At 50.3% G+C, this 19,296-nt stretch overlaps 11 protein-coding genes across 11 annotated transcripts; 5 read left to right on the top strand and 6 right to left on the bottom strand.

Moving 5' to 3' along the window:
• Positions 1–848: 848 nt before the first annotated feature.
• Positions 849–2,008, top strand: M431DRAFT_513445 (hypothetical protein). The gene is made up of 3 exons (XM_024920024.1): positions 849–1,256; positions 1,336–1,370; positions 1,451–2,008. Exons 1-3 carry the CDS (start codon positions 1,215–1,217, stop codon positions 1,986–1,988), a joined length of 615 nt encoding a protein of 204 aa, XP_024768319.1. The 5' UTR covers positions 849–1,214; the 3' UTR covers positions 1,989–2,008.
• Positions 2,009–2,085: 77 nt separating this feature from the next.
• M431DRAFT_99218 (hypothetical protein) lies at positions 2,086–2,993 on the bottom strand (the record flags this gene model as incomplete). The annotated part of the gene is made up of 2 exons (XM_024925122.1): positions 2,086–2,826; positions 2,892–2,993. 2 exons carry the CDS (start codon positions 2,991–2,993, stop codon positions 2,086–2,088), a joined length of 843 nt encoding a protein of 280 aa, XP_024768318.1.
• A 308-nt stretch (positions 2,994–3,301) lies between these two features.
• Positions 3,302–4,811, bottom strand: M431DRAFT_513442 (hypothetical protein). Its single transcript, XM_024920023.1, has 3 exons — positions 4,300–4,811; positions 3,929–4,229; positions 3,302–3,864 (listed from the first exon to the last, which is right to left on the bottom strand). Exons 1-3 carry the CDS (start codon positions 4,591–4,593, stop codon positions 3,488–3,490), a joined length of 972 nt encoding a protein of 323 aa, XP_024768317.1. The 5' UTR covers positions 4,594–4,811; the 3' UTR covers positions 3,302–3,487.
• On the top strand, positions 4,707–5,230 carry M431DRAFT_322856 (hypothetical protein). The gene has a single exon (XM_024914315.1). The coding sequence runs from the start codon at positions 4,821–4,823 to the stop codon at positions 5,139–5,141; it is 321 nt and encodes a 106-aa protein (XP_024768316.1). The 5' UTR covers positions 4,707–4,820; the 3' UTR covers positions 5,142–5,230.
• A 10-nt stretch (positions 5,231–5,240) lies between these two features.
• Positions 5,241–6,221, bottom strand: M431DRAFT_546306 (hypothetical protein; the record flags this gene model as incomplete). Its single annotated transcript, XM_024921207.1, has 4 exons — positions 5,241–5,449; positions 5,509–5,524; positions 6,042–6,103; positions 6,176–6,221. The coding sequence occupies 4 exons, from the start codon at positions 6,219–6,221 to the stop codon at positions 5,241–5,243; spliced, it is 333 nt and encodes a 110-aa protein (XP_024768315.1).
• Positions 6,222–7,431: 1,210 nt separating this feature from the next.
• Positions 7,432–9,158, top strand: M431DRAFT_500840 (hypothetical protein; the record flags this gene model as incomplete). Its single annotated transcript, XM_024917954.1, has 4 exons — positions 7,432–7,515; positions 7,586–8,526; positions 8,586–8,797; positions 8,875–9,158. The coding sequence occupies 4 exons, from the start codon at positions 7,432–7,434 to the stop codon at positions 9,156–9,158; spliced, it is 1,521 nt and encodes a 506-aa protein (XP_024768314.1).
• Positions 9,159–9,718: 560 nt separating this feature from the next.
• M431DRAFT_99201 (glycoside hydrolase family 16 protein) lies at positions 9,719–11,148 on the bottom strand (the record flags this gene model as incomplete). The annotated part of the gene is made up of 2 exons (XM_024925121.1): positions 9,719–10,295; positions 10,349–11,148. 2 exons carry the CDS (start codon positions 11,146–11,148, stop codon positions 9,719–9,721), a joined length of 1,377 nt encoding a protein of 458 aa, XP_024768313.1.
• Positions 11,149–12,906: 1,758 nt separating this feature from the next.
• On the bottom strand, positions 12,907–13,511 carry M431DRAFT_322835 (hypothetical protein). Its single transcript, XM_024914314.1, has one exon. The coding sequence runs from the start codon at positions 13,316–13,318 to the stop codon at positions 13,010–13,012; it is 309 nt and encodes a 102-aa protein (XP_024768312.1). The 5' UTR covers positions 13,319–13,511; the 3' UTR covers positions 12,907–13,009.
• Positions 13,386–14,462, top strand: M431DRAFT_513440 (hypothetical protein). Its single transcript, XM_024920022.1, has 3 exons — positions 13,386–13,609; positions 13,726–13,897; positions 14,000–14,462. Exons 1-3 carry the CDS (start codon positions 13,503–13,505, stop codon positions 14,060–14,062), a joined length of 342 nt encoding a protein of 113 aa, XP_024768311.1. The 5' UTR covers positions 13,386–13,502; the 3' UTR covers positions 14,063–14,462.
• A 469-nt stretch (positions 14,463–14,931) lies between these two features.
• On the top strand, positions 14,932–16,110 carry M431DRAFT_99269 (hypothetical protein; the record flags this gene model as incomplete). The annotated part of the gene is made up of 1 exon (XM_024925129.1): positions 14,932–16,110. One exon carries the CDS (start codon positions 14,932–14,934, stop codon positions 16,108–16,110), a length of 1,179 nt encoding a protein of 392 aa, XP_024768310.1.
• Positions 16,111–16,536: 426 nt separating this feature from the next.
• Positions 16,537–17,204, bottom strand: M431DRAFT_99223 (carbohydrate-binding module family 13 protein; the record flags this gene model as incomplete). Its single annotated transcript, XM_024925124.1, has 4 exons — positions 16,537–16,666; positions 16,722–16,824; positions 16,925–17,028; positions 17,104–17,204. 4 exons carry the CDS (start codon positions 17,202–17,204, stop codon positions 16,537–16,539), a joined length of 438 nt encoding a protein of 145 aa, XP_024768309.1.
• Positions 17,205–19,296: the final 2,092 nt, after the last annotated feature.

Here is a 19,296-nt window from a genome sequence, read left to right as displayed (position 1 = left end):
GGGCTCGGCGTCTATCGCCTCGGTGCCGTAGAGTGTCATTACTTTGGTGTATCTCCAGGCTCTCTCGAGGCCTTGTTGGTGTCTCCAGTGACGATGAGAAGCCAAGAGTTGATAATAAAAGAAAGATTGCCACTGGAGATCCTGGGGTACAAGTACACGAGATTAGAAGGGTAAGATTAAGGCAAGGAGGTTATTAGAATAAGAACATGAACAATCCAGCGGCCGGCTCCCAGCCCAAGATGACGACACCACATGCGAGACACGTCGACGGCGTACGAGGCATCCCAATCGCCCGCCCAACTCGAGGGATCAAGATAAGGTTCGCGCGAACCATTTCCCTTTATCCAAACTTCAAGGTCCCGGGCGCCGATGATTGGCATGGTCCAGGAACTTTTTTCGGTGGGGTACAGTATCCGGAACGCGCACGCAATTACCAAGTCAGCAATTTCGTATCCATCGTATAGGTATTAGATCGGAGCGTGCCCTTTTGCGACGACTAATGCTTGTTTCTGACGTCTTGGACATGGAATGAGAGGGTCCCTTTGTAATGTTTCAGATGAATTGCTTTGTGTCTCTGCAGGATGTCATGGATACCCTCCCGAGTTGGGCTTCAACGCTTTGTCGAGATCTTCAAAGTCAATTGCGAACTCTAACATGAAGGTCCTGAGAGCCAGTGGCAATTGTACCCGTGCTGACGACTGGCCATTATTAGTTCCCGCCCAGATCAACTAGGACGAGTTCGGGCATGAGGACGCAACAGGAGCTGCGATGATGTCGTCAGTATGAAGGAAGCGATGTGGCCGTCGTTGGTTGTTTGTTCTCATGACAGGTTTCGATCTGCACGCATGTCATTGATATCGGAAACTTGAAGCCCATCAAATGGATGATGGAGTGATGAAAGAGGTTCAAGGTTCAAATGGTCCATGTTGTGTGTGTGTTATGGAGAAATCCATTTCCCCAGTGCAGCCTCAGGTCTAATTGAAGCTCCAAATTCAGATGGAGGTTCCATTCTTCGTGGCGCTGGCGGGTTCCTGACAGGCCTAAACTGACTCGCTATAGCGCCCGCAAAACAGCCCTGGAGCCCTGGAGGCTGCAATCAATAGCGACCCCGCCATCCATCGGCTCCGGCCGCCTCAATCCATTGATTGAATTCATCCCTCCATGCCTGTTTCTGCTCTTTCACAAGCCAACTAGCCGCCTCCACGTCCGCCATCATGTCCTTGGCCGATGCAAAAGTCCTTTCGATAACGCCACTGGTAGGTCTTACATAGCTCTCTGCAGGGCGCTAAATCCACTGAAGCGGTCGTCTTCTGTTGCTGACAGAGGCCCGCCTAGTCCAACGACGAGTCGCGATGGGTGTCTCTCCATAGGTATGTGACGGCCTCATATTGAATATAATCCATACTGCCCCTTGGTCCGCCCGCCCGTCTGACCTGCGACTATCCTACAGCATCACGTACAAGGACCCCAAGGGCACCGAGCGAACCTGGGAATCCGCTGAACGACGCACTCGTCCCGCCGGCGCAGACATCGATGGCGTTGGAATCGTCGCCATCCTCGACAAGCCCACGGGCAAGGAGATTATCCTGCAGAAGCAGTACCGCCCACCCGTCGACAAGGTCGTCATCGAGGTCCCCGCCGGCCTCATCGACGCGGGCGAAACCCCCGAACAGGCCGCCGTGCGCGAGCTCAAGGAAGAGACGGGCTACGTCGGCGTGGTGTCCGAGACGACGCCCATCATGTACAACGACCCGGGCTTCTGCAACACGAACCTGCGCATGGTGCACGTCACCATCGACATGTCATTGCCGGAGAACCAAGACTTGAAGCCGGAGCTGGAGGAAAACGAGTTCATCGAGGTCTTTACCGTTCCGTTGGCGAACCTATGGGAGGAGTGCAAGAAGCTGGAGGCGGAAGGCTATGCGATTGACGCGCGAGTCGGCACCTTCGCCGAGGGCATCCTGCTGGCACAGAGATTAAAGCTATGATGATAGAGTCTGGTCCGGAGTTTTTTCTTTTTATTAGACTTGGGAAGGCTATCAGAAGGAGGGGTGGATGAGAGGACAGCAATGGGGGCCTGCTCGACTACAGTTTCTTCTCCTGGCGTAGACCTTGCCACAGCGCCAACGCGGCCAGGCACTTGGCATCCCGAGCCCCTTCTTTCCACAGATGCTGCATGGGAACCACTTTGAGCGTAATCCTCTCTCCGTCGGAGCGCTCACCTGTGAGGCGGCCCTCCCACTCGCTCAGCTGGCTCCTCGGGATGCGCTGCTCGTAGCTGTAGATGGTAATATGTTCGTCACACCCGCCCGCGCTCGGGAACATGGCTGCCGTCAGATCTTCCCCTTGGTCTGTAGATTCTCCTTTCTCTATGCATTCCTCTGCCAGTTCGCTGAGGCACGTCAACTCGTCTTCGTGAATCGTAATGCCCAGCTCCTCCTCAATCTCCTTGGCCGCCACTCCTTTAAAGTTGCCTGAGCCGTCCACCATCCCTGCCGGGAGCTCCACGAAGCTCAAGCTACCGGCAGGGATGCGCGGCTGGACCGTCAAGACGACGTAGCGCTCGTCAGATCCTTGGGGAACGTCGTCCGGCACAAGCATGACGAGCATGGCGACGCTGGGGCCGCGCAAGAGGGCTGCTGCGGGGAGAGACTCTCCAGCAGAGTTGGAAACGGTTGCCGTCAGCTTGACGAAGCCGAGGCGGCCTGCTCCAAAGAAATCGTAGGATTGAATAGTGACATTGCGCAGGGCGTATGGATCTGAGTGGAACGGGTGAGACTTGCTTGCTTGCAGTGAGAGAGACTTGGTGAGTGTGTCGATCCAGCTCTATGCACATGGTTTGCTATTAATGGAGGTGGTAAAGCTTTAAAGCATCTGTCGAAATGACTCACGGTGAAAGGCTTAAACGACGAGAGCTGGTCTTCTGAGAGGCCGTCTGGCAGGCTAAGGGGGATGTTGTGAGCAGTTCTTGTGGATGTTGTGTTGGTGGCCATTGCGCGGGGATAGAGGCGAAAAGACACGGATGAGGCGTGTTTAAACACGGGTCGAAACAACATGCGAGGGATTGGAAAGATCCGGCGAGGATTGAAGGTGGTGATGGTTGAGAATTGGGGAGATGTGAGGCTGCGTCTAAAGAAAAATGTCGTTGCCTGCAATTAGGCATTCATCTTAGCTATGGCCCTGTGACGTCAACAGGTAACATTTTGGTGCGAGATGATAATCACAACCATTGTTTTACAACATAACAGCGAATATCTCAGACTTTCTAACAACATCATGAATAAAGTAATATGGATATTTTGAGGTAATTGATTCTTAAATTCCAATTTTGGTTTATCGAGACTTTATTTAACAGGTATCCCAGCAAGCAACCATAGCATTGTGCTCTCACGCCTCATTGTCAAAATTCACATGCGCCAGCTCCCAGACGCCCCAATACAAAACACGCGCAAACAAAGAAAAGAAAAGAATATTCGCATCCATAATCTTACACAGCCCAGTACACGTCGATCTGGACTGACTCGATGCGGTTCGCCCACCCGGGAAACCTCGCCTTGCCCCAGACCGTAATCACATCGCCCACCTGCAGCTGTCTTACAAACTTGCCATCGCCTGTGCCACGTCCTCTGCCTTGCGCCTCGAGAGCTTTGCTCCGCTCGGAGTCAGCTGGGATGTCGTCCAGGTAGGACCACGTAACGACGTGGTCTTGCCACTGCCTGAGGGCCGTCTGATTCCGCTGAATCTCCCACTCGGGTGAGTGAAGCAGCTCGTGGGTGTAGTTGTAGCCGACTGGATCGGAGGATGTCTGTCGGATGGGGGGTTGAACTGGTCGAAGTGAGTTGACCGAAAGCGCAGAACCATCGACTATAGCCAGCTGTCAGCTTGTTTGTACCCTAATGTGGATTGAAGGAAGAAGGCATATACTCACCTGCCGATTCAGCGTCAAATCTCTCCAGCCCAACGTCAAACCACGTCCATGATCCGGAATAAGGATGGTCACCCTCCTCGGGACTGCTCACATACCCTTGGTCTTGGCTTCTGAACTTGAAGACAATCTTTCGCGCAGGGTGAGCTAGCCGCGGGAGGGGATATTTGACAGACTTGGCGAAGAAGCTGGCATCGAGAGTCTCGCCCAGAGGTCGAGGGGTGGGGAGAGTCGTGGTGTAGGGCTGATCGTTTGCGTTTTGTCGAGCTCCGGAATTCAGCAGTCCAAGCGGATATGACCGCAGCTGTTGTAAAACGGTTAGTAGCTGTGAGGTGGACAAGCTACACTCATACTCAGTGGAGGGAGATGCTTACCAGAAATCTGTTTTCTCTGGCCTCGGAGCCGCCCATGACGCTGATTCTTTCGTCCAGATGCGTTGATGAATGGATCCAGTACTCTGCCATGTCGAGTATGGTATCAATTAGATCCGCAGGCAGCTTCTTGGCGCGGTACAGCATGGCCTTGACCACGGCGACGTCGACGATGCTAGGTTGATAGCCTGACTTGTCGCCCTCGCTCTGGCGTCGGACGGGGCTGTCTCTGGGAACTTCGGTGAGGCTGAGTGCTCTGAGAGCGGACCACACGATGCTGGGAACATTGGCGGCCATGGTGTCGGTTTGAAATGTAGCGATGTCTAAGTCTGCTCAAAATGGTGAATATCAATGGCGGGTGGTTGTAAGGAGCTAGAGAGTTGAAGACAAAAGCGATGATGGAAAGAAATTGATGTTATCACTGTATGGATAAGATACAGTTAGTATGATTCAACGTTGTGTTTTTGTAGGATCATTGATGAGATGCTCTGTTCAGGGAAGAACGCGCGTTGTAGTACGTTGTTATGTCCCGTTATCATATCAGAGGCATCGCATCACATCATTGTTCCACATCATCGAATCGGAAGCTTGAGCGTTGCGTGACGTCAGCGCGGCAAACAGAGCCAGCGTTAGCGGCTGTTCAGGCGCCGTTAGTGGCTGATATGCAGACAGTAGGGGCTCAGGTACATTTGCTCACCAAGACTGTGCGAAAGTACATGTGCCTCTACACGTACCCATCAAATGCTCAACATGGAAGCTCCATGTATGAACGAGGGTCTGCCTATGCCGATAATTGTGTGATAATACTCTTTCTTGTTATTCTTTTATTTATTTGGCTTTGTTAATTCTCCTTCAAGCATTGCATTGGATTATGTACATTATCCCAGCCATATCTACTGTACGGAGTACCAAGCCACCAGCTCATGTAAGCCGCTGAAACAAGATCAACGCTTCAATGCCTTGCAAGATGCATGCAGATCCTTTGAACCTTGGCCGTCCTTGAATACATCAAAGACAGGCTGGTGGTTTATGTTGCGCAGTATTGAAGCGGCACACTTCTCTATCTGTAAACGTCTCTTCAAGAATGCACAATCTCTGTATGGCTGCCGAGTGAGCGTCCCTAGTAGTACATGTATCGTGGCAATAGCAGATGCTAGAGAAATATAGCAATAATCGCATATAATAGACGAAAGTATCGATAGGTGTACATACTCAAGGAACCGGATATCTAGTTCAATAGTAAGAAACTAAAGGTATTTTCACTGCGTCTTATCACGACACATAACCAGCATGTAGTTGCTGGGCTGCTACATACATGTAGCCAACATGTGGTGACGAATAGCCACTCCCAGAGTATATCTTTACATTTTCCCCAGGGCAATCCTCAAAGAGGATCACTCCGTCAGGCTAATCACGACATGACATGTAAGCATACATATACTTCGCATGTGCGTATACTTGGCAGTCTCGTAATGAATTCTTCCTCTGCCAAAGGTGCGGTAACGAGAACGAGCGAGGTTTACAGGTGTACGAGTACAAATCCCAGATCGTGCTCGGCTGAACACATGGACGATAAACTGCCCAGCACTACGCAGGCAATCTATCTCAAAGAATAGGTCTCCCGTCAACGTCGCACTCGTATCGGCAATTTGCAGATGCATATGTTCCTCTTGCATTGTGTCCTCTGTTTGCGAATGCAATCCTTAATTCCGCTGTGACAGCTGCCAAAAGTATCTGAAACATACTGGCTCCAGTACGGATCCTGCCGCTGTCTCCAATGGTGCAAAATCTTTCTCGGCATCCGGGTCTTGGCAAAGTGCAGGGGTTGATGGTTTCAATGTTACTCTACACAGCTCCAGGAGGTCCCGATTTTACGTACAAGCCAGGCAGCGGAAGATAGAGACGATGGAAAGCAATCTTGCCATGACATGAGCCACGGGAGAATAGGAAAATAAATGTTTTAAGAGCAATGCAGGAATCTCAGCCTTTCTTTTTGTTGCCACAGAATTTTTCTCTAGGTAATAATCCAAGGCGTGTTGGCTTATAAAGAAGCCTACGAAGGTCCGGTCTCGTATATCCCCTTTTGATCGCCGGATGTGCAGATATCCCCTGCCTGCGCGGCGCTCATTTTGGCAAGTCCAAAGTTTTCTTACAACATCATGCCCCCTAGGTCTAGGTATTTAGAACAAATCCCGCAGAACAGCTACTGGACCTAAGGGCTCGGTCTGGAAGCGATAGAACATTTGGGGAACCTCTCGGCGTACACCGACAGCCACCCACTTGCCTCGGTATATTGCCAATACCCTGCCTTTCTCCGGTATATTGCTACCTACTCATACTACCAGTGTTCTTAATACTTTTCATTTCCGGATAATTCATTACATTAGCGCTTGAGATCGCAAAATTATAATTGCAAACACTCCCCTCCGGCTATCGGTCATCATAAATCCGCAAGAGGCAGCTGGTATGGAATATCGAAGCATTCGGATCCGAGTGACGGCTCCGCGGAGATCCCAAGCCAAGACTCGTGCAAGGAGAACATGGAAGTCCTCATATTCTTTGAAAATAACACAACCTACTAAAGATTTTTACAATCTTGTTCCGGAAGAGGATCCTGCAATCCCCAGTATCTTCGTAGGATCGACGACATGCTCAACATGTTCCTATTCCGAAACCACGGCCTCTCCGTAGTCCAGAATACACCGATGATAGGTAGATTAACCCAATGCGTTTCGTATAGCTCCGTATATGTAAACTTGAATGCTGCTCTTTGCTACATGCCCTGAAGCTTGTTCGTTTTAAGAAGGTAGAAGACGATAGGCATCAGCAAAACGCCGCCGGTATGAGAGCCGAAAGGTCCAAGCGTTTTGTAAATACCTATTTCCCGATCGAACTCGGTATTCCGTATGCAAGTGTCATATCTTCGCCTCGTACCTTGCATGGAAAGATGGCATGTACCCATAGAAAGACCGAGCTGCATCGAAAGGTGAAGAGAAGTGGAACTCTCCGCAATAGGGCCTGTCAAGAGATGCTTCATATTGTTTAAAATGCACCTTGGTTTCCCAGTGAAGAAGGGGGAAGAGATCATTCAACTCTATAACCACAAGAGGCGGGTTATACTTTTTATTGGTGAAAATGAAGAACGCTCTAGCTTTTGCTTCAGCCTTGGCACTGGCTGGATATGCCGACGCAGTCCCAGCAGCTTCGAGCACTACCTGCGTAAGTTTTCACAGTGCTCCAACACGATACACATAGTTTCATCTCACTAACTTCTTATCATCTCTTATAGTGTCGGGAGCTTTCTCAAGCCCTCCCATCCCTCTTCTTCTCCCCCTCTACATCACAATACAACACTCTCATTAATGCCCGATGGTCTGGTACCTCAGTCCTGCATCCAGGCTGCGTCGTAACTCCCAAGTCCGCTCTCGACGTATCCAAAGCCGTCAAAATCATTGTCAAGAACCAATGCCAGTTTGCCATCAGAGGAGGCGGGCACAACGCCAACCCAGGCTTCAATAGCATCGACGATGGTGTCTCTATCGATCTCAGCTCACTAAATTCCTCTTCGTTGGCAGAAGATCGCTCATACGTCAGCATCGGCGCTGGTATCACTTGGGGCGAAGCTTACGACGCCTTTAACAGCAGCAACATTGGCTTTACGGGCGGAATTTGCGAGGACGTCAGCGCCGGTGGTGTTAGTCTCGGCGGCGGCCAGTCTCTCTTCCAGCCTAAGCGAGGATGGGCCATTGACAATATCCTCAACTACGAGGTCGTGCTTGCTTCTGGCGAGATTGTGAATGCCAATGCCACGAGTTATCCGGATCTCTTTAAGGCGCTGAAAGGAGGCAACACCAATTTTGGTATCGTGACGCACCTCAAGATTGCTTCCTTTGACTTTGATGGGCTTTGGGGAGGGGAAGTCTTTGTTAGTTTGAATGGACCGCAGGCTAGTTACTCGGAGGTGCAAGACCAGATGAGCCAGGCTTTGGTTGACTTTACGGCGAATAACCACCTCGATACCAACACGGCTGTGCAGCTCATGACTGTGTACTTGGCGAATAATCAAGGTCAAATCGTCAACGCTGCCTTTGGAAACACCATTGGCGAGGAGAATCCCGCTTCTCTGCAAGAATTCCTAAACATGCCGAACCAGGTCAAGCACGATGTTGGCCACATCAAACTTGCCGATTTTGTGCACCAAGTCAGCGAGTTTCAGGCCAAGGGATATCGGTATGTTTCTTCTTTGCCTTTCTATTTGAGAGTAAATCACCCTAACTATCGGTTTATAGTCAAGTCACTTCCAGCATAACCTTTTCCAACGACTATGCCACCGTTCGAGACATCTGGAATGTGACTGATGAGATCTACAACGGACTCGAGCATAAAGACCAGGTCGATTGGATGATTTCGTTTATCCCCCAGCCCATGGTCCAGCAGTCATACGCAACTCGCAGTGGCGGCAACAGTCTCGGCCTCCAGAGTGTCACAGATGACCAGATCGGTAAGCTTTGTATTCCTTGTAAACTAGCATACCGTAAACAAATAAATAATGGCCATGCTAACATGTTTCTCTCATAGTGGTGTGGTTGACTTCGCGGTGGACCGACCCCAGCCTCGACAGCATGATGTACGCCGCCCGAGACGACTTCATTGTCGCAACAGAGACTGTCGCAAAGAAATACGGCACATATTCCCCTTTCCTCTACATCAACTACGCTTCTCCTTCGCAAAACCCGCTCTGTGGATACGGAGTCGACAACTTTAATTTCTTAAACACAACAGCGGCAAAGTATGATCCTCATGGTGTCTTTCAGAAGCTGATGCCGGGCGGCTTCAAAGTCAGCAAGACGACTTGCTCATAAAGCGCAAAAGAATGAACAGGGGCTTTGTTTGATGGACAATATATAATATATAATAATTATAATGAGTTAACGAGTATGGGGATATTCAAATAACAACAAAGTACAGGACATGCACATGGCTTCATTCAACACTCATTATATCACAACGTAACCGGAAGCTCAATGATGATGTTGTAATTGAAATATGTTCATTCCCACGACCAAAGCTGAATTATATGCAAGATTTTTTTTGGAGTTGAAAAGAGGAACCCAAGGGCGCAAATGTGTGTGGTCAAAAAAATATAGTAGTGTAATAAAAAGTGTCCATAAATGCCATACATCCCCTTTCTAGCTCAACACCTAAACGCCATCCATAAGGTCTGGAGGCAAAAAAAGTCAAACACGAAAGAACAAAGTCATTGAAGACCCCTTTGGAAATAATTAAAGACGCAAAAACGTTCATCCACGCGCTGTATGAGCCCCCAGATTGTCCCTCTGAGTTAACAAACAATAAAATAAAAGAGTCAAAAATCACCGCTTTCTTTCTTTTTCCCATTTCATGACGATTTTTTTTGCCCACTTTAGACTTCTCCGCCGGGGAGTCCCTGGTAGCCCGAGTGGCTCGCACTGAAAGTTCGGATGGGAGCTGTGCTGGAGCCTCGCTTGGGGCCGGGATGAGACGGGGCGGGCGATCCAGGGCTTCCGGGATGATCCCCTCCGGCGACATCGCCGATTTCCTTGTTGAGGAACGGGGCGGGCGACTGCATGGGCGACTCTATGTTGACGGCTGACCAGCCCTTGCTGTCCAGGGGGCCGACGTTTGCTGGGGGCGCATCAGAGGTGACGACGCCTTCTTTCCTCATACTGCGAGAATCGTAGTCAGTATACGCGTCCGGATCAACGCCTTCGCGCTTCAGTTTGTCGAGTTCCATACGGTCCATCTTTTCCATTTCGGTGGCCAGGCGGGCCTCGCGGGCGCCGTCTCGGCGCTGCTTGATGCAGTACCAGAGCAGGGCTCCGATCAGGACGGCGGCGACAACACCGGCTGCGACGTAGACGCCGATTCTGGCGCCGGCGGGCAGGTTGTTCCACTTCTGGCTGATGGACAGCTTGGGTGTTTGCACTTCGTGAATGGCCTTGTAGGCAGTGGAGTTTCCGCTTGTGACTTGGTCAGTATACAAATATCATGTACAATGTGAAAAAACACTTACCCAGTAACCTTGATGCTCTCCCATGAGCCGGAAGTGTCGCCATAGGCGTACTCGGAACCACCGCCGTAGTCGGTGATGCGAGCACTCTTGACGTACATGGTGAAGGGACCCTGGTCGTAGCTGGTGTTACCACCGGCCCATTCACGGGTACCCTCTGGCAGAGACGGGTCACCACCGGCCCAGATACCAAGAGAGAGTCTCATGGGGGTCTGGGGGTAGTTTCGGGTCTTGTTGGCGGCATCGGGGGTGAGGTTGCGGACGTGCTGGCCGTCAATGTACCAGTCAATGCCCGTCTTGGTCCAGACGGTGGTGTAGTTGAGGAAGTCGGCCTGGTTGTCGCGGGTGGTGTACACGCCGGCATTGTGGTAGTCCTGGAGACCCTTTCCAAAGTAGTTCGTGGAGGCGGCGGTGTTGTTGACACCGAGGAACTCCCAGTCGACCTCGTCGAGATCGTCACTCAGCCACATGGCAGAGCTGACGATGCCGACACCCGGGGCGACCTTGAGGAGGAGCTCGACACGGCCGAAGAAGAAGTAGAAGAGGGTTCGGATGGTGGGCGAGTCACCCTGCTTGTTGATGGTGAAGCCGGCGCCATTCTCGCTGTCATAGGTGACGGATCCAGCGGTGGTCTCCCATAGCTCATACGATGGTGTGGTGTTGAAGTTGAAGAGGTAGTCGGTGCCGAAACCAGGGTCGGAAGGACAATCGGTTGAGTTCAACGGATTGCAGCTTGTGGAAACCTGGGCAGAGACGAGGCCCAGCAAAGGGGCGGCCGCAAGGAGACCGCTCAAGTACCGCATTGTGGAAGCTGTAGTTGAGGTGTGTGGCAGAATGATGGGTATATATTAAAGTTGCAAGGCTTTCGATACGCCGAAGCAGAACAGGATGGGGTCAGATACAGTGACAAGGAGTGTATCAACCGTATATGATATGATGTGATGTGAGAGAGACAGTAACGCTTCCTCTGACCCTGCAGAGAAAACAAGTTGGCTTTGTTGCGGAGAGAGTGTATGCACTGTTGCTTTTCGAGGCAGCAAGTGATTTGAAGCAGATTGTCGCCGGAGAGAGTGAGCGGCGATCAAAGCGTCGAGTTTCGACAATGAGAGGACGAGACAAGTCTCAACAAGCACCGAGACGGCTTAGGGCCCCTGAGCGATTGTCGAGAGTCTCTGATGTTTTGCAGAGTTTCAAAGAAGGACGAAAGGTGAAGAATTAAGGACGGAAGAAGGAAAAGAACAAAACGAACGAAAGAGATTGGGATTAGGGGCTCCAGGTTGATTTGATGCATTTGCATTGAGACGGGGAAGAAGCCCCGAGGGGTCCGCAACGGGTGTAAGGGGTACGAAGCCTTGCCCGGCCGGGGGGGCAGCAGAGGAGGTACCCGATACATTGTACTTGGACGGCGGGTCTACGGCCAGCAAGCAGACTGGACTGGCTAGGTCTAATAGCAGTTGAGGTCCAGGGTGGTAATTTCAGCGGCCTGCAGCGCCTGACACGCCCAGAGACGGGGGAATTGATAGCCCTGGAGCCCTGGAGGTTGATGAGGTTGATTCCATGGAGGGCGTCTCAAGTCATTGATCGTGCACGTTGACGGTTGATGTGAATGGGAACATTGAATACGAACGACACAGACGCAGCAGCCACTCACATGGAACGAATCAACCAACTCCTGATTACTGTATCTGGCATCACAATATGCACGTTGCTGCAGACACAGACACAGGCAGACAGAAGCTACTGCAAGGGGCCGATTCATGTGTGTACAGTAGCATCGAGGCACTAATTTAAGCTGCTTGGCTTAGTTCTTGACCCAAGGAGGCAAAAATGCTCAAGAAGCTCGACGGAACTCCATCCATGGAAGAGAAAAAAAGGAACAACTGCGAAAAGGAAACAAAAAGAGGAGGGCCAAGAGTCGCGCCAGGGACCGATCCGGCACAGCGCGCCGAGCCCGCTAAACCGACACGGGCATAGATGCTGGGGGGGCTTATTTCCCCTGAAAGATGGAGACGTGCAGTATTGGGTACCTGCAGCCACAGAGTCAACGATGCGGAGAGAGGAGGTAAAAGGTACACGGAAATACCAGGAAACGCGACAGTGAAGCTAGAGGTTCGATCCCGGCATCAATCATCTTAATTGCTGCTTGTAGTGCTCCAGGGCTACCATTATAGAATCAATCCATTAATACCCCAGTCCAGGTATCGAGTACAATGGCCCAGTGGACACTCAAGATCCAGCAGTTTGAAACCGTCAGTTCACGTCTAATCAATGAGAGGGAGCTCTGTCCGCACTGAACCCACCCTTTAACCGATTCTTTGCAGCCATGCCGGGTTATCCATTTCGCAATCAAACCAGCATCAACTGCGCCTCCGCAACTGAATCCAAGCCCAAGAGAGCAGCTGTCAACGGTTGAGTCGGCAGGCAAATTCACAACTCGAATGCTTTTCGGCAATGCCATTTGTCCATCTATTCAAACTGGTGGCATCAGCAGAGCATGGAGGCCTTGTATATAGACAGCGGGTAACAGGTAAAGGTAAGAGGCAACTGGTCACAGGTACAACCACAACAGGCACTGGAATCCATCCATCCATCCCACTGCTGGGCCCCCTGAACCGAAATATCCCATAATAGGCACAATGGTCCATTGATATCCTCACACGCCTATTAGTAGGACAATATCGGCAACACAGTAGAGCATGTACCAAGTACCACTCGTACAGCGCAGATGGGTATCACGGAGAGGTACTCGGGTACAAGGCATTGAATTGCCGGCACGGGCTCAACCAGCAACAAACGAAAATACTGAACACGGCACTCTGCGATCCGAGTCGGCATCAAGATCCGAATCGGCATAGGAAAGAAAAAATATGAAAAGTAAACGAAAAATGGAATCTTGAGAGAATTCGGCATCATTTTTCCAGAGCACAGCGCGATGACCCGATGCAACGTGCGGATACAGTAACTTTTGTCCATCGCTAGTCGAAATTAATTACCAAGACAAGAAATGTCGGCAGTTCGCCGGCTAAACGCCGCAAGCTTGGCATCATCAAACTTTGGCCCCAAAACTTCAATATCGCAATATCGCCCAATCGCCAACCATTTCCCACAGAACAGGCTCGAGTTCGGCCGCTCGCCAAAACACACCCGCCAGCCCAACATGTCCATGTTCCGGGCCAAGAAGCTCGACCTGGGCTGCTTCGTCAAGGCCCGCACCATTCGCGACCACACCAAGCGCAAGGTCTTTGAGGAACACGAAGCCGAGAGGTAACTTCATCAAACCCCCCCCCCCTCGGCCAAACAACAAACGCCGGCAAACAAACCCTTGGCCGTGCACAAGTTGCTAATCATTGCCTCTTTTTTCTTTCTTCTTCTATTTTTAGACAAGCTCTTCGATACGTGATCCGCAACACGACTTTGCCGCCCCGAACTCGTGCCACGGCTCAGCTGCAGCTGTCGCAGATGCACTGCTACACCCGGCCCACGCAGATTCGCAACCGCTGTATAATGGGAGGCCAGGGGCGTGGTGTGCTGAGGGCGTTTAAGATGACAAGAGTACGTCCTGTCCTTCGTCGAATTGATTTGTCTGGGTGCTGGTGCTGGTGTTTGAAGTTGGTCGATCCCATAAGCTGACATTTGTTTTTCTTTCCCTTGCAGTTCAATTTCCGTATGGAGGCCATGGCGGGAAATCTCCCTGGGGTGAAGAGGGCAAGCTGGTAGACGGGGTGGGAATCTTTACGACGCAAAAATCATGATTATATGTGACTTCGACTGTATAAATCTGTGTACGATATCACGGGGTCTCTCTGGGAGACGCAACTTTTGGGCGATAGAGCTGAGGGGATATAAAATAAGGGCAAAGAAATCTTTCATCAACCAACGCCAAGGAACCATCTCATTTCGGCCGTGATTCTGCTGTGTTCTTTTTGAAGCTTTGAAGGCAAGATATATGCATTGACTCTACTAAGGAGGAGGCGCAAGCGCTATTAATCGCATCTACAAGTTATATATTGCACGGCCGTTATTTAACTTTGGCATCTTGCTTGAACAGCTTATGCATTGCTGCTTAATGGCTATTTGACTATCAATTGCTGTCAAATTAACTCACCGGAGAATATACTGGTACTTCATAACGGTGAGGTCGCCTGGGCTACCCTGGATATATTTATTGCAAAGAGATGTCACTTGTCAAAAACAGGCCAGCAACAATGAATTGATTATAAAATGATAGACCAATGGCATTTCTCTGCGTTCTTAAATAAAGTGCGCTTCCAAAAATGTTGTCAGCAAATATTGGTGGAATTCTGTTGGCCAGTACCAAGAATCGATTATAGTAAAATAGCTATAAGTGACGCCAAACTAAGTGAGGCTGCGATACTGCATGTGGCGTTCCCCACTTCGCCCCCCAGGCTGCTGTGCTGCTGTCATTCTAATCTTCGATTTTTGTTTGTTTTGTTCATTCTCAGCAGCCTTGATCCTGCAACTCATCCTCGCCCTGCCATTTGCACCGCATCAACTGAAAGCATTCGCAATCGCACGACCGCCATTCACCTACCAAAATTCCACTTGTTCAATAACGAGTCGCAATCATGGGTGGCGGAGATTTAAACTTGAAAAAGTCGTTCCATCCCGGTCTACGGCGGAACCAGCAGGCCGTCTACGAAGAGGAACAAAAGGCTCTCGCCGAGCGCAAACGCACCCAGCAGCGCATCAATGAGATCAAGGAGGAGCGCGCAAAGGAGGAGATCCAGAGACAGCTGGAGGCTGCGGGAGGCACCAAGAGGGTTGATCGCGTCGACTGGATGTACCAGGGCCCTACCGATGGCCAGGCTGGTACAACCGAGGAAACAGAGGCCTATCTGCTGGGCAAGAGGAGGATCGACAACCTCATAAAGGGCACCGACCATAAGAACCTCGAAAAGGCTGCTGGACAGGAGAGCTTCATTGCGCTGCAGAACGCGAACAGCGCGCGCGACACAGCGGCCAAGATCCGCGACGATCCTCTGCTGGCCATCAAACGACAGGAACAAGCCGCGTACGAGGCCATGATGAACGACCCCATCAGACGCCGCCAGCTCCTCTCATCCATGGGCATCGACGATGGCAAGAAGAAGGACAGAGATGGAGACGGAGACGGACATCGGCGGAAGCATCGCAGACATCGGAGCAGAGATCGTGACGATGACCGGCATTCACGACGTCGTCGCCGCGACGATTCCAGATCTCGCAGCCCACGAAGACGTCATCACCATCGAGACGATGATTCAGAATGTGGGGAACGCCGCCACAGCTATCGAGAGAGACGACGTGATCACTCAAAAGACAGAGATTCCGCACCTAGTCGCCGAAGAGACACATCACAAGAGCGCGAGACAAGACCACATGGAAACGATTCATATCGAAATCGTGATGGTAGTCGCGAGCTCCGATATCGACACTCCGATTCCAACGGCAGAGGAGACCGTCCGCGCAGGCGCTCGCCGGCAAACGCACGCCCCTACAAGGAGCGCGATGACCCTAGGCAAGAGGAGCAACGAGCGGAAGAACAGGCACGGAAGCTGGCTGCTATGCAGTCGGCTGCATCCGAGCTTGACCAGGATCGAGAGACACGACTGGCAGCTCTCGAGGAGCGGGAACGTGCCGCCAGAGAGTCCGACGACAAAGCTCGAGAGAGAGGAGGAGATCGAGGCTTCGTCAACGGCCTGCATCGGAAAGCAATGAATATGGATAATCGAAGCAGACGCGGACATGCACGGGATCGAGATTAGTGATATAACATGATGATATTGGCGCATGGGCATATGGACGACATGATTCTAATGTGAAGAGAAGCTGCATTGTATTGTGTCATTGGATGCGGATATTATTCGGCGTTCTGGATTGGTAAACTGGAATACAAATGGCGAGTCATGATTGAATCCTTTTCTCGCTGTGATATCACATCACAAGCATGGTTGTTTATAGTTATTGGCAGCAAAGATGATGTCGTCAAATTGGCGGCTCAGCTAGCTACCCTTTTTCTTGTCCAATTTCCCTCTCAGCCGAAGTGACACTGATAACCAAATCATTCAATAACTGTAAACGAGCGGAAGTGTTGCTGTAAAGGAGTGGAGATGTTCATTCTCAATCTTGGCCATGCCAAACAAAGTCCTACACAACCCTTGAAATCGGACAAGTATCATGAGATGTTCTTTTTACACCTCCTTGAAGGTAAACTGCTGGTTGTTGCCTCCATGGTAGGTATAAACGAGGATGGGAGTCAAGTCCGCCTGGTTGCTGCCAGACACGTCGAGGACCTTGTTAGGATACGCCACGTTGCGGACACTTTATATCAACTGTTAAGATGGACTGGCACTCTGCAGGATGAATGGCAACTTACAAATAGGCGTCGCCTTTGGAGCTGGCCTTTACAATCTTCCAGCGGGCAACGCTGTTGCACTCAGGGGCTAGCTTGGAGCCTCTGGCGGTCATGTCGTCTCCATCTATAACGTTGGGAACAAAGGAGGTCAGTCAGTGAGTTTTGCTCAAAGTGCCTTTAGAGCGTCTAGCTCTACTATTGGTAATGGAATGGATGTGACGTACTCGGAGCCGTGATGTAGGTGTTGGTGGCGACACTTTGGATGCTGTATTCCTCGTGGGTGATTTTGGTCATGCGCCACTGCTGGTTTTTGCCGCCATGGGATTGGCTATGGAAAGAGAGTTTTTCTTGAGTTGGCTATTTTGTTGAAGGCGTTTATGGTGATGGGGAGATTGAGACTCACTATTCGATGACGCGGCCGGTGGGCTCGGATGCCTCGAGGTCGATGGCCTTGTGGCTGTTGAGAGAGGTGTACACGTAGTAGGTTCCCTCGCCGAAAGACATTTTGATAGAGGCAGTGAGTGATGTGGAATATTCTTGATGAGAAACTGTTTTGTTTGCTGTGGTTGAGCTGGTGAGTGTGATGGGGATTGTGATGGCGATGAGAGAGGAATACCTCCCTTCTTTATACTACTTTTCGATTTGCTTGGACTCCATGTTCGGGATGTTTGTTTGTTAGGTTTTACGTCAAAGGTTCTGTCGTCGTGTTCCGAACATGACACATTGTACGTCGTTCAATTATCGCCCAGACTCTTTGCAATTTGATGCCATTGGCAAACGAGAGGAGCCAATGTTTGGATCCCTCTTGACTGGCCATCCGTGATATCATCCAGCCAGCCACTTGTTCACATATTGGGATACAATGCTTGGGAGAATGCGGGGATGAGGTATGCGGTGACCAAGGCCATCAAGGGACTCGAGTTGATGTTTCGCAAATTAGCAAAGAGTAATGGCGCGTCTGAAACAGACTATTGTTTGAGAGCTTTCGCTGATACTAGTTGATGTGAGTTGGTTTGCTCTGCAAGGTGTATTACACGATATATCCTTTACGAACGGATAATTAACCCTTTTCACGGCGCTCTACAAGATATACTCTTCATGATTATACACATGATTAAACAATGAGTTTGTATCCTATTGTAACTCTTGTTCTTCTTCATATTATCATCCAATTCAGTCACTACGACACGCTGGATGAAGGCGGGGAGCTCAGCAATTGACTGTGGGAGGCTCCTCTTTGGGTAACCACAAGTGACCGAACTTCTCGTCTTTGGCCACAAATTGTGCTAGTCCAATCCCACAGCCGATAACCGACCATAGCATCGTATTTGTGACTCGAGTTTCCCCTCATTATAATACTCGTGTGTTACACTTTGAAAGCCACGGATGCAGGGCAAAGTAATATTTATGCATAAGTTAGCTTAGTTACATGGCCGAGCAAGTTGTTTATTACTCAGCCCTGTAGAGGCGCCGTTACACCTGTGTCATATTGATCCATACGGTTTTCGCCATGCATATATGCATTGGATGATTTGCAAGCCTCTTTCATAACCTGGAACAAGGCTTCTCAGAATAGATGTGGTTGGTTCCCTCTAGCCGGCCCCCCGTTGTAAAAGATTCCACCTGTTCTTAGGAGTCCATACAAGAATTATACGGGACATATGCCAACTTTAAAGTCAGTTGACTGTGCTGTTGAGAGTTGCGATATTCGCTTTGACCGACTCTGTATTGCGGCCTGTATTGCGGCGAAGCGAACTGTATTGCGGCGAATTTGTGCACCAGGCTGTTTGTGGATAGCAGTAGTAATATGCAGGATACCAATGACCAGCATGAGAGCATGGTTGGCAAGTAAAAGCCCGGTAAATATTTTGTCTGTGTTGAAGGTTAAATGCCTACCTCGGTAACACGGCATCTGGATGCGGAGACGATATGCCGCTGGGTGTAAGGGTCGCCGTATGCCCAATCAAGAAAATATTTCACTTTGGGAAGGTTGATATGTTCTTATTTCGCCTCACCTCTTATTAGGTAGGTACTTACGAGTTGTTGGAGGGGTGCATGGTAGAAGAAAATTGTGATTCAATGTCGACAATTGTCAGAGCTCAAGAGACGAGAGAGTGGTATCTCTCTGTCAACTCGATTTCGTCCATCTCCGGCTCATGCACAATGACTTGTGACATCTTGGTGATCAAAATGACTAACAATAGGTAAGCAAAGAGGCCCCGTTTCGAAAAATAACTTTACAGAATAGACTTGCCTTTGTGTCGGTGCATCGAGCTGGTAGTTCAGCTAGTCGAGTTTACATGGGTGTAACCTCGCCTCATCAGGAATATTTACGTGGGACTGATGCAAAACTAGGCAACGTCTAAGTGGCATCGGATACATCCATGCTCCGACTGCTCCCAACTGGGAAGCACATATCGTCTGACCCATGAGCTAATATGTGCTTGATTACAAAGTGGTCATCTTTTTCACCTGGATTCACTGGTCATCATGCCTTTAGACAGTTTGACCCTTCATCGGTTGGCCTTACAACCGCTCCTGCGGACTACAGCTATCCTCCCAAACAGTCCGTCGGGCTAATACTTCCCCGTCATGG

This window comes from Trichoderma harzianum (genome assembly GCF_003025095.1).
Source record: "Trichoderma harzianum CBS 226.95 unplaced genomic scaffold M431scaffold_23, whole genome shotgun sequence".
Lineage (NCBI taxonomy): Eukaryota > Fungi > Ascomycota > Sordariomycetes > Hypocreales > Hypocreaceae > Trichoderma > Trichoderma harzianum.
This window is presented reverse-complemented; position numbering and strand designations above follow the sequence as displayed.